At 35.4% G+C, this 14,568-nt stretch overlaps 1 protein-coding gene across 3 annotated transcripts in view; it reads right to left on the bottom strand.

Moving 5' to 3' along the window:
• The window catches only part of ANKRD12 (ankyrin repeat domain 12), a 65,838-nt gene that overhangs the window by 30,863 nt on the left and 20,407 nt on the right, over positions 1-14,568 (bottom strand). For 2 of the 3 annotated variants that reach the window (XM_040588408.1, XM_040588409.1), the window contains exon 3: positions 7,512-7,659. The exons of the other annotated variant lie outside the window; for it this stretch is intronic. In XM_040588408.1, coding sequence (XP_040444342.1) covers positions 7,512-7,659 — 148 coding nt within the window. The remainder of the gene's footprint in view (positions 1-7,511; positions 7,660-14,568) is intronic. 3 annotated transcript variants of the gene reach the window in all.

Consider the following 14,568-nt stretch of genomic DNA (forward strand, 5'->3'; position numbering starts at 1 on the left):
TTCCTAAATGCCAAGCTCCAACACCTATATGATAAAAACATCATTAAAACCCCATGTATTTGTCATCTGCAAAAGCAGAAAAATCTTAAAACAGAAGACTCCATTGAGGCAAACCTCAGTGATCTTCTGCAGAGAGACAAAAATTAACTTTTAATTTGTAATTTTTATTTAGTCCCTTTGAGGTTTCTAACCATGCAATTCCATGTTCCATTAAGCCCCAAACTGACTCTTTTTTAATCTTTTGATTTTCTACACTTCTGCCTCAGGCCCTCTGTGGCCCTCCTTGTTTCACTTGTTTCCTCCCAGCTCATTTTCTGCCTTCCTAGCCTTCTCTAAATCTCATCTTCCAGGTTTGATTACAGACAGAGGCTGTAGTAAAGCAACACTCCCGAGGCAGAGGAAGGCATGCATATAGTGCAGATCTCAAATTCCATGGTGATCAAAGAAGAAATACATGATTTTACAGACTAAACAATTATGAGCAAGGCTATTTTAAGAATGGAAAGCTACAGACCTATGTACATATTAACATCCTTCCCGCCCCCCCCCCCGCAGTTTATCCATCATGTTTAAAAAGGAAGCCAGATCCCTTTTACAGAAGTAATTGAGATTTTTTCTAAACCGCATGCATCTCATACTCCTGAACACCTAAAAAAATTAATTCAACATCCAAACCAACACTACTGCCCTATCAGCAGAACATCTGCATAGGAAAATTTAAAGAAAACCTACAGCGCAATTTTACTTTCAACTTTTCACTGCAAATATGTTGTTGTCTCTCCAAGGATAACATACAGCACACTTCACTGACTAATTCAGTACTTCCATCAAAACAACACATTTCAGTTTGTCTGGCATGATGTGCCGTTTTGTAGCTTAAGCTATTTACTGCTCATGATTCTTTTCTTGAAAAGCACATTCATTTTCATTCTGAATTATTCCTTACAATTTTATAGATATAATCAGCTTGAGAAAATAATACATCAAAATAAGTGAAATAAATCTTCTGACAATCTAGCTTTTACTTTTTTACTATACAGTGTACTTTCCCAGGTATTTTTATCTGTTAGCTTTTGTTCGGGATTTTTTTTGGTTGTTTGGTTGTTTAATGATTTTATTATAAAAAACTGCTAAGTAAATGAACACAATTTATTCCTGTCTCACGTTTACTGTTGTCAAACATCATGAAGATCCTCCTCTACCTATTCCAATGCATTTCAGTGGTGGGGCACATTATTCTTCTATTACTTTTTAGTAACAGTGTTTGCAAAGCATTTCTAGAGCTTACCAATTAAAAGTACCAAGTAAGAATAAAATTGCTCTCACCAAGCTATACTGTAATGATGCCCTTACCACTCAAAACCCACACAATTTTATTAAAACTTATGTCAGACCTCACACGTGTTTTCAGTAAATCTGAACAGTTCAATACACAAAATTAATATGACCAACAACAAACCGGAAAAAAAAAAAAAAAATCAATTCTCAGGACTACAGCAGTTGCACCTGATAATTCATTTACTAATGCATGTCTCCTGTAAGTGGATATTGCTTCTCCCCCCAAAACCTGATGCATATGTCCTGGCTCTGACTGTACAAGATAAAACAACATAGGACAGAAGGGGTGGAAGGAAGCAAAAGGAAGGGAGCGGGGCATACAGAAGAAAAATTTGTATAAACCCACAAATAAATTAGATAATAAAAACCTACCTTTTTTTTAATGCCAGGAAAACAACAATGCAACTGCTGTTAAAACAGCTACACAAATCGAAAGAAAAAATCTTATAAATTACTGAGAATCCCCATTATGCTTACTACAGAATATATTATAAGATTTGTTTTCCCTGCTCCAAGAATAACGTCACACAGCACACTATACTTTATTTAGCAGAAGACCAATTTAACATTCAGCAACTTTAACTTTTTAGCTATGCTTTTATCTTGTGGTAACAGGAAACTTTTCACAGCTGTGTGCTTTATGTTTACACAATTGGAACAGTAATAACTGTTCCTAATAGAATAATTTTTCATAATAAAATTTCAGTTTAAGAAATTAAGTTTAAGTACAATTTCATGTATAAGATTGACTGTTAAAGTAATTTAATTTTTTTTTAATTTCATTTTTGAGCATTTTTGTTTCAAACTCTATGGAATACAAATATTTTCTTTTGCATTCATTTTCTTGTCACTATTCGGTGTTCTTCAGTAGTTAGAAGATCAGGGAATTTCTTACTTGCTATTAAAAAAATAAAACTCTTCAAATGGCTCCATGTTCAATTATCTGTATTAAGTAACCTTCATGATATGCAGCCAAATCTACCCAGACAACATTCCTTTTAAGATTTTCCTTTTGCAATGTAAGCTTTTTCCTGGCTATTCTTAAATCCTTTTTTTAAAGTCTTTGGTGAACAGTGCTTTAGGTGCATTTCAGCACTTGTAGCAGCGCTTCATGAAATACACTCACAGTACTTAAATGTACTGGCACAAGAAACAACAGAATTACCAGCAATTATTTTAGGAGAATTTATGCATGACAGATTATATCCCAAGGCAACCAATAATGGATCTGGCTTGGGGTTTTGGTTTTTTTTGTTTTGTTGAGGGGGCGAGAGTGGTTTTGTTTTTGGTTTTGGTTTGGTTGGTTTTGGTTTTGGGGGTTTTTTTTGTTTGTTTCTTTTCTATTATTTAGATAAACTACAAATTCCCAGTTAAGTAATTTCTATAATGTTTCAGGAAAAGAAATAATGTGACATGGGGATTTCTCAAAACAAATCATGCCCAAGTAACAGAATATTCCATTTTGTAAAACAACCACCTTAGTGGATAAAGAAAATAAAGGAAAAAGACCAAATTCAAATTTCAGGGCTCATGACAGTCTGGTTTCAGGAAGAACTCCTATCATAGTGCAAACTGTAAGGAATAACAGGATTAAGAAACTGGACCATGTGAAGCTAAAATATGAACTACTTGAAATAAATGCTTCTAAGGAATTTAAAAGATGGAGTGATACACAATACTCATATGCTTATTACTAACCACTGTAGAAGACAGGTCAAGATGATCAATTCTGCAGATGTCAAAAGTAAGAGAAAGAGTTACTAAAGTCTGTGTGACTGTGCTAATCTGACTGAAGTTATTTCAAAGAGAAACACATCATGATTGACTGCTGCTTCCCACCTTCAGTAGAAGGGAAAGATGAGAATGTGATGATGAGACCTCACAGTATATTCAACACTGCAGAGATATCAAGGTACTATTGTGATACCTAATTAATCAAGTTTATGGAATATTTAACCAAACTAACACGCACACAAAACCACCTCCACTTTCCTGCCTCTAGCCCAAACAACAGTTAAAGAAACTTGTAATAGCTGAACAGTAAGTTCAAGCCCAGCAAGCAGTAACACTGTAAACATTCCCTTTAACAGCCCCACTAACCTCTGCACCTATGGGAAGCACAAGTATAGAAATTGCGTTACTATGATGTACACATGGACCATAAAGAGGTCAGTTGCTTTGCTCTTCTGCATGTCATCTAAATGCTGAAAGAAATATGACTGTGCCATGTTTGGACTACTTTACAGACAAAATTGAAAGGGTCAGAAAACAAAACCGAGATGCTACTATAAACAGAGAGTCTGGAGAACATTAATTCCAAGGGAAGATCAACAAACTAGCACATTCAGTGTAATTTAACTTCTGTTGTTCTTTCAGAATAATCAACTACGTAACAACGCTGCAAAAAAAAAAAGCGCCTACACTTAATCTTCACAATGCAAAGATTTTTGCAATCTGCAGTTATGTTTAATTATTATGAAAAATTCAGCTTTCTCTCTTCAAACTAGTAAGGCAGAGAAAAGAAATTTGTCCTTTGCAAAAGCACCACTTGCCTGTTGTTCTTACTCTGGTAACCACATCTGAGGTTATTTAAAAATAACCAGATAAATCAATTAAATAGCATTTCTGAATTTTTTTTAGTCTAAATAAGCGATGTTTTTCAATCAAATTATGTTTTTGGATCGGGAGCCCTCAAATCAGAGAACTAACTTAATAAGGTATGAAAAATGCTTCTCCTTCCATCAGCCATTCTACCAGTCTTAAAGCTTGCATGTAGAATCTTTCATAAGATTAACTTAAATAAGGGCTAAAGCTATACTGCAAATTTTGCAGTATAAATAAATTTGACTGTAGTACAGATATACTGTATTAGTTTTTGTGGTTGCTCTAATCAAAGAATGGGTGTGTGATAACAGAGTCCTCAGATTTATATGGCCATCCAAACCAGGACTGTGTATTAGAACGGACCCCTGCACACTGAAAGAAACAGACGAGGACACCGTTGCTTAAAGACAGGTATGTAGTGCCATTTCAGGTGCTGTCATTGTCCTGCTGGCCCCTTCAGAAGGCCACAGGTCTCCTGTGACTCACATTATCTTTCAGCCCACTGCAGACTTCTCTGCTACTGCAGGCATTTCAACCGGCACTGGATGATTACCTTGAGGCAACTATACTCGGTCCTAACCAGTATGAAATTATGAAGAAATTAACCTAAAGGCTAAATCTGAAAGTGTTTAATACTAGTTTATTGCAGCAGTTTCTTAGGCAAAAACACTGATCTAAAACTAAACTTAGATAAACACAAAGACTAGAATTGTCCTAGGCTTTTATGGGACACTACAAGTGCTGTTTGATTTCAGTCTTGCCAAAAGTGACTCAGTGTAAAATTTACTTTATGTAGAGTTTTGTAGGGATCAAATTAAAAACCAGTATTTCCACATGAAATCAACATTCAGTTTGGCTTTCTATGTTCATTGTCACTTGTAGTTTCTAGACAACACCTGAATCAAAATAAGCCCACCACGAAAAGGAACAAGTGGAACTTCAGGTGGCAATTTTTACCAAAATAAAGCAAAAAAGACAAAATCTTAACTTATGGATGAATATTCTGAAGATAGAACCAAGATGGCTCTAATGATCTAAAAATCAGGTATTCCCATTCTTTGATCGATTTACCTGCCTAAACAGGACAAAACCCAATTATCATGGGATTTCTACAGTCAGCTAGCAAACCTATCAAGTACCTTGGAGATAAACCATTTATTCAATTAAACAATTAAATCGAATTTTTTAATACTATAACTACTTTTCATGGCATTTCTTGATTTTTGTTCACCCAGACACATTTTTCGAAGACCCTAAATTTTTAAAAACAATTGAAAAAAATCAAACTTAATGGTCTTATCTGTTACAGGGAAACTATTCAGCAAAGCAGTAAGAACATTTTGCTATTCTGAACTCTGAAAATGTTGGAAGGCTATTAAAAAGCAAACTATCAGGAAAGGATAAAATACATTCTGGAACTGTAATGCACAGTGGGATCAATGGAGTAGTACCACATATCTCTTGAGAATCTTTTCATTTATGAATTGTATACACAACCTTTGACCATTTCCCTAGAATACCACTACAGATTTTCACACAGTATCAGAAGAAAACTGAGATTGTGGGTGGGTTTTGTTTTGGTTTTTTTTTTTTTTTAAGCACTATCACTACTAGCCGATAAGAAGTTTTTCATCACCTCATCTGTTGCAGGTTACACTCATCTCCAAAAACTTAATAGCTATCAGGGAGACACTTCAGTCAGAGGTAACATTTCAGTCCAGTGATGGCAAACCTTTTCAACGTATAACGCCAAGTTTGTGTCAGAAGCACCACCACATTTCATGATCACTGATGTCAGTTCTAATCCATGTCTGTCACAAGCCTGGCACTAATGTTAATTCCAGTGGTTAATTCTCACTAGTCTAATCTAACTGGTTAGGTACAGAATCAGCACTACAAGAACTGTTTTTTCATCCTAGTAATGCTCCTGCCTCTAAAGTTTCTGGAAAGCTTATGTTCCTCATCTGCAAAACAAGATAGTTGCTCTTACCTCTTTACCTCAGCAGTAATGAACTGGACAACAGGCTATGAAGTTTGCTACGCATTAGTTAAATGCTATGTGCTTTCTATTGTTATATTTGCTCCTACTTGAACTGTTTATTTCATCTCCCTGATACAACAAAAAGGTCTTGTAGTGTGTGCATTGTCTTTTTGTGCATGTCTAAGTGCCTAAAGTAATCAATCTTGCTTGTGGCAACTGGACAATAGATGCTATAGCAAGAGAAACATAAACAATTACATTACCTTACAAGATGCTGTGACAATGAATTATTTAAAGTTGATGGGGGCAGGGAGAGATGACGAAAGTTTTTCAACACAGAAAACAATAGATAAGTGCTAAATATTACTTCTAAACAAATTTATTTCCATTATGAAAAATAGTAAGGGTCTAATACCAAGCAATAAATTTAATAAAGCAGATGCTGGCAGCATACTCGTAAATTATGCATGGTCTTTTCAGAATCAAGTGGTATCATGAACAGTGTAAGACTAAAATTCTGTAAAACCACTGATAACAGTTCTAAAGCCAAGAGTATTGTTTTGTAATGTGACTATTACAAATTTGGATTTCATACCATGTTTTTTTTACAGTAACAAAAACATGAGTGTAATATCCAGGAGCCAAATCTGCATGAAATACATCCTGGACAAAAATTCAACATGTACTGAGATATATACTTCTGTCTTGCATTTAAATCTAGAGCATATTAAGGGAATTACCTATTTATTAAAATATTCAAATGTACAGTGAGCGCTGTACAAGAAACTGTAGTACTGCACCTTTGAGAAATTTGGGGAACAAACCTTCTGGTGGCCTTCCAGAAGGCACTGATACTGTTCTGCTGCCAACAGAACTGCTACTGAATTATGACACAGATATCTCTGAGTCTAGGTAATCAGTTATCTGTACTCTTGGAATATATCCAGATCCCTCCATCTTGATTTGAAAAGAGCCATGTCAAGAATAGTATTTTGAAGTCTTTAAATCAGTTCTAACAGAATATGATTAAGTTAGGAAGAACTACGAGCCTGTGCAGAAAAGGTATCCTGAGCAGATCACAGGAGCTTAGACTGAAAGAAAAGTTTGCTCTCCATGACTAGTTTAGTTACTTGTATTACCTTAGCAACCTTTTCTTTTATATGAAGGACAGTACATCTACCAATCTTTCCCCCACCTCCTCCCTGAAAAGGCTACAAATGGCTGACAGCTGTCTCTCAAATCAAGGCACTTACATGTCTTTTCATCAGTTTACTTGTTTAAACAAATGGACCTCTAGAGATGTCAATGAAAAGAAAGATTGATTACTAAAATAGAAGCAAAAGAATGAGGTTATGAAACAACCAGAAAATGTAAATAAACTATGCTGGCATGTTAGCTCTTGCTAACAATAGGATGAAAGCCTATCAGGCTGAGATGCAACAATTAGAAGCAAGCAAGCAACTTTTATACTTAGTATCCTTTTTTATGGGGGAAAAAATTAATCAGTATAAAAACATAATATACAATTAATTAAATTAGGATGTATTTTATCAACAAATAATTAGTTAAGGAAATAAAAAGGTTCTACCTGTGTCTGAATTGCGATCTTCATTTCTGGATGGACTAATAGTAAAAGGAAGTTTACGTTTCATGGAAGACTTTTCTTTCATCTCCTTCCCCACATCACTCCTATCCACTTTTGGAGTTTTGCTGTAGGATGCAATCTTGTCCTTGCTCTAATATAAATAAAAAGTATACTAAGTAATTTTTGCATAAAGCAGAATAGTCTTATAACGTATACAGACTGAAAAGACCTGCTATGCGAGAATGTATATGCGTGTGTGTAAGTAAATGTATTACATAGTTTATTCAAAAAATTTTAAAGTAACCTTTCTAAAAATAATGGCATTTCTTTCTTTTAAAAATGAGTATCTTCTGTGTTATTTCTACTTCCTGATAGTTCTCACTGTAGAACTACTGTTGCCTATTGGAGCCTTGATTAATAAGCAAAGAAACAACACAAACTGGATGAGTATTTGCTAAGTCTTAATGACCAACCCGATTTCCTTCTTTGACCACAACATAATAATCACATTAAAAGCATATTAAGAGCCCACACTGCAATTCAGACTGTGAACACAGTAACAACAAAGAAAACCTCTAACAACCCTCCCCTGCCTCCACCCCCACCCCGTAATCCATCCAAACAGAACTCTCTGTTTCAACAAGAATAATAGTGTGGTGTTTCATTTTCTAAAGCAAAATTTACAAAGAACTTAGAAAATTAATGAAGAAACTTTTTAAACTCATATCAAATGTAGAAAAAAATAGGTACAAGCTATTTGGAATTTTTATCTGGGCTTACAAAATGTATTTCAAGATAAACAGAGAAAAACCTGGATGGGCACAATATTAACTTACGTTTCATCACCTTAATAACAGCATCAAAGTATGTAAAAGAAACCAGGTTAGTGAGAAGACTGCTTGAGGGAACCCTCTGCAAACCCCAACATTTTGGCCTATCAATCAAGATGCAACATAGAGACATAGCATTTTCTGTTCATTACATGCTGCAGAAACATATTATCAAGCTGTCAGCTATCACAGCTCCACAGCTTTGTATCATTCCTACAGATGATCAGATGGAAACACTAAAAGATTCATTTTCTAAAGGTAGAAGAGGAACATACACTGACTTGCCAATCAGTGAAAAACAAAAGCCTGCTCCTTGGTACTTTTGAAGCAAGAAGTTAAAAGATCTATTCAGATTAGAGAAAAACTAGAAAATAACTCCAAGTAAAGGTACTATTCCCAAAACACCTTTCTTTTTTTAAAAAAAACAAACGTAAGTACAAAGAGTAGTTTGATTATCTGACACACTGAAATTGAATTATTGCCCAAAGCGTAGGCAGAAGTGATTACAAAAAGAACCTGCAAACAAACTCTGCAATCTTCAGATGACAAATATCTGTACCAGGGAAATCACAAGGAAGTGATCAGTCTATGTCAGGAGAACTCCAGAAGTAAAAGGTTGATGCCCCCAGACAAAATCTGTCTTCGCTCTGAGTTTGGAAACCTGGGGGGAGGGGGGGGGGGGGGGGCGGGGGGAGCAGGGGGAAACAACAAAACCAAAACAACCCAAAACACTAAACCCCTAAACCAAAACACAGAATAAAACCCACACACGAAAACCAACCCTCCTCCAAAATCCCAGAGGGAGCAACAAACACTCCTCCCTGCCTTTTTCCTACATGCTAGAACATCGAAATCTGAAAGTCTAAAAATCTAAAACCCCTTAAGACTCCCCTAAGGCCTTGGGAGACAGTGTCTGTACTATTACTTCTGAAAGAAGCTAATCAATCTAACACAACTGATTATTTTCAAATAGATAAATTGACAAGAGCAGATACAAACTCCATTAAGCCGATAGCGATCTCTTCCGCTACACATCTGAATTTCACACTGCAGTCCAATCTCACCAAGAGCTATCTCATACCTTGTTCCAAACTACTCATTTATTTGTCATATTTACGCATGTAAATTTCCCACAATATGATAAAGCAGTATTACAATTTATTGCTTTCTCTGGAATATTATCTTACGTTAAGTACTATGCAATAGAAAGGATCAATTAAAATAATTTAAAAGTCTTAAGCAGGAAACCTTGCTTTCAACTTCTATAGAAAAAAAAAGGCAAACTTTTTGTGGTTGGCAATCCTTAAAAAGTATCATTTTTTGGTACTAGTCAGTAAAGTATATCGGTATGTGCTCAAAGAGACACAAGCTGCTTAAATAATTTGATCGCTTTAAATTTACTCTTACTCTTAAATTGTATATATGCATTATATTAAATATTATGACTGATGCACTACTTTTTTGATAATCACTGAATATTGATTTTGTGATGATCTAATTAGGAGGCAAGACAGTTCAAAATGTGTATTTTCAGATAAATAAAGATACACTGAAAAGGAAAGAAGAGGGTATATACAGAATACACAGAAATGGGGTGGGGGAGGGGAAAGAGTATTTTGTCACTTTGCTGTTGTAGAAATAAGCATTTAGCCACCATCAGTGGTGCACTTTCTAACCTAAAAGATGCAACAAACAGGGTGTTTGAGAAGTCTGTACGAAGTCAATGCTATTTAGTATTTTCTGTGACAATGCTGAAACAGAGATGCAATTAGATATGCAGACATCATCGCAACTGGGAGAGAGGGAGAAGCAAAAAGCACTGGCGAAGGGAAAGTAAAATAACTAGTGAATTTGAAAAACAATCTAGATACAAAACAAAACTGGAAAAGTCAGGATAAAATCAAGGTTCTACAAACTGATAAAAGTAATTAACTGTACAATCAGAAGACCCCACATTAAAAGCCAGAAAACATGTAACAGCCTCCTGGATTCAATTTCAGGTAAAAGAAGGCAAGAGAAGGTAGCAAGCCCTGTAGGTCAGAACAGGCATTTTGATTTAAAGAGTGAACGTTCACTGTTACAGATGCTCCTGCTCACTGCAACAGCATAGACATCTCTTTTTTTCAGGGTCCAAAGCAAGGTTCAAAATTCAGCATGAATAGGCCTATGTATTAGTTTAACGATATCCATGGAAGCAACCTAAAACAAAGCTGGTATCTTTTACAAAGCAACCTGTAACTTAGAATATCTGTGGACCTTCTAAAGAGGTTCATTAATCTAAAGTGAAAATTGCTAATCATATAAAACACTCAAGACATGATACTGTTCAGATACATAAACTATTGCTGCAAAGAGAAAGGCATTACATACTCTCCATGTCCACTACAGTTAGAGAACATTTAATGACTTTAGATGGCAACAGAAGACAAACAAAGGTTATTTATCCTTCTACTAAATATCTAACTCCATGCCAGTCAGCATAATTAAGTATCAGAATAAACTGCCCAAGGAGACAGGAATTTCCATCAGGCAAGGCTTTAAAGAAAAGGTCTGGCAAACATCTGTCAAGAACCGAGTACAGCTTATTCTACTCTGGGGCAAATGGATGAACTGGATCTGCACGTCTCAACATTTAATGCATGCCTCACTGGAGAATGTAGTAACAAGGAAGAATTTTCTCTGTTAACAAAACCATACTAGTGTGCTGTGATGAGGAACACATTTTTAATCTGTTCCAACAGAAACTGTCTCAGAAGGCTAACAAACAGCAGTCTGGACAATTTCTTGATATCCCATTCCAGCTCTATTGTCTGGTACTGCTACAATCAATGACAATACACAAAAGGAGACAACAAAGTGCCATATAATCTAGCAGATGTACTAAGCCCTGGGAGAATAAGCATTCTTTTTCTGCCTATCAGAGAGAATTACATACTGAAGCCTGTTCTGTATGGTACTGTAACAGCTTTGGGCACTACTGTTGGACTCTTCTTAAAGAGAGTTAATTCTTAGAATTCCCAAATGTGTTTCCCCTTTGGACGACATACCTATCACTTCCCTCTTCAGTTTTGACCATTTAAGTTCTAAAGTATAAATTCAGATAAATTGAAATTTCATTGTGTTCTTATGTCTATAAAATATCTCATGCAAACACTAAGTGGTCTATCCACTGTACACACTGTTACTGTTTTTTAATTTATTTTATGATTCCAAGATGAGCAACTGAAGTAAAAATACACATAGCCTAAAGTATGTATGATATAAACTCAATTTATTAACAGGAAGGTTATTTCTAATGACTTTCTTTAAGCTCTCAGAAGACCTGAACACATAGCTGATTCACATAGCTATTTACTGGTTGCTAGAATAGCACAATAAGCATTAATCTTTCATATTTGTCCAGTGGAAGTTAAGTCTCATAACAACAATAACTTTACTACATTCTTCAGTCAACAGCTAAGAGTGCACAACCAGTAAGAGCTAAACATTTTATCAACTATGGAAGGAAAACCAAATCCTGCAAGTGTTTTTTTCTTTTATCTTAATATATTAACCATTGGAACAGTCTTACATCACATATGTAGGCCATTCCAGTTTTTATTTTGAGGAGGAGAATGAGGATCTTTTTAGGGAGTGGTGTCCTTTAACATTACTGTTCATTTGTAATATGCACTGTTTTGTATGAACATCACTTCATATTAGGCCTCAGTACTTCCTTATATCAGTTGCACCAAGTTAACGAATCCCTAACTTTTCGTAAGAAGTTTTAATGTTTCCAAAACTATTGTTTCAAAATTAATGGTTGCAAATATACATACTGAGAAAAATCCTGATTGGCTTTACAGAAGCTTCCAGTACTTTCTAACTATACTTCATTTTAAGTTGTCACTGTTGACTTGGCCTGGTCAATCTTTACTTCAGAGTTTTAATGTTTGTGTATGTAATACAGATTTACCTTCATGACTTTCTGTTGTTCAAATTCAAATTTTACTCTTACCCTATTGCCTGTTGAATTTTAAATAATTTTCTATGCTGAATCCAAATGATTACAAGTGGCAATATTTTGTCTATTTTTTCTAACACAGGGGAAAGATTGCAGATTAGTCAAGAGCTAGCTAAACACTTCTGACAATTACTTGTCTGTGTGTTAGAGAACAGATCACGCGTCTGACTATCATCTTAAACATGTATTCAGTTTTTCCTCAAAATATGACAAAAGCAACCCAACTGTATTTATTATGCTAAACAAGTGAATACAGGAATATTAACTGCAGCACTTAAGTAATTCTGCAATTTTATTTAGCATCTCACATTTTCAATATTACATATCAATCTATGTCATACAATCCCCAAACCAAACCCTACATTATTCTAATCTCACATTATATGTTGTTCCAAGGCAGACAACAAACAAGACTGAACCTAACAGTGCAAGCAGTTTATCAGCTTCCTTTTTGGTATCAATGTAATTAGTCCACCATTGTGATTCCCTAGCTATGTCCTTGGTGAAACTTCCATCTTCCCCCAGACTCTAATTTTCTAAGTAATCCTGCTTTGACTAGCATCTTAATCTCAAATACCAGGCAAGGTAGAATCTAACATTTGTCTGCATTTCTAATTCCTGCACTGGTGATCAGTCTCAACAAGCACTTCCTTGTTAGAGCAACCAGCTAAGGACAAACCTTCACACCAACTAATATGACAATCAAAGGGGTTTCTGTGACCATTAAAAATAGAATGTTACTATAATCCTTTCTAAATCAAATCTTGCTGTATTTCCTGGCCGTTAAATAAATAATAACATGTTCACTCTTCTGCTCCCTGGAAAGTTATGCCTACCTTCATATGAATTTGTATCTTTAATGTTCTGGCCAAAGAGCCCACATGTTTCAGAAGACTGCCTAACTTTGCAGAGATTGCAAGGTATGGGGGTTACACAGCTCAGCAGATTAACTGCTACTGTTACTAGAAGAGAGGGAATAGTCTACCGGGATCAAGGGCAGGAGATTATGGGAGAGGAAGGTGTCAAGACACCCTGTGAATACTGAACTGGGCACAAGGGTCACTGATAAGGTAGTTTCTTTGGCAGTGGTTGCAGACTGAACAGCCACTCTGTAAACTAGCACCGTTTTTCTACAATGGCAGCAAGCGACACGGAGGAGATGAGGGGGAGTAAGAGGTGGAAAGTGGAGGAAGAAGAGTGGCCTCCCAAGTAAACTATTTTTACTGATTTATATATTTTTTTTTAACTCAGATTACAGAGCAACTTATATGTAAAATTCAAAGCCTAGGAAGGAAGGAAGTAAGTAATCTCCACTATCAAAATATAATCTATTTCTACAGACTCAAACATATAAATGCATTCCAGCCATTTCAAGCCATACCTTTAGCAAAGAAACAGGGAAAAGGAAAACTTATAAATGGATACATTCCAGCAAACCCACTATTTTTGCTGTGATGAAAGTGAACAAAACATGAAAATTCATTTTAACCTCTATTACAGGTTTTTATAACTTTTTGGTTAGATTATAAATACAAATTAAGCTTGAAAAAACTGATGTCAAGTCTGTTCTCCTAGCATGAGCAGCTCTGTCTTCCAAGACTTTCCTGTGCCAAGTGGTGGGTTTTTTTTAGAAATACTGAAGTGTCAATATAATAAGAGTTTATAAAGCCAGAAAGTATTCCTTTTGTTAAATAACCTAAAACCTTTACAAAATATAACTTAATTACAAGTATATAAATAAAAAGGCAGTATTTAATACCACTAAATGTCACTGTAATAGCCTTCATATTCTTGCTCTTGTAGGCCCCAAGACATTCCCCTCTCTTTCCCAGTACTGAACGAAACTTCAGTTAACTCAACCATATCCCAAACAAGAACCAGGAAAAAAAACCCCAAACACCACACAAACCAAACCACTCCAACGTTTTTTCATCCCTTTACTAGTAAGCCTATTTCCTTTCCTCATTCTACTCTGTTACCTTCCTCTTCTTATCTACGTATTTCATCACAACTAGCAAAAGTAACTACCTTTGCCTCACTTTACTGGGAACCATAAAACAAACTGGGAAGAGATAAAAAAATCTAAAGGTTTTTATGAATGTTTTCAGAAGACAAATGGTTTGAAGTAGATGCTGGATCTTCTAAACTTCCCTAGTTTTTAATCTCTTCCTATCTTATACCCATTCATTAAATGATCTTGCAGAGAATACAGACTTCAACAAAACAG

The sequence above is a fragment of the Falco naumanni genome, chromosome 3 (genome assembly GCF_017639655.2).
Source record: "Falco naumanni isolate bFalNau1 chromosome 3, bFalNau1.pat, whole genome shotgun sequence".
Taxonomy (NCBI): domain Eukaryota; kingdom Metazoa; phylum Chordata; class Aves; order Falconiformes; family Falconidae; genus Falco; species Falco naumanni.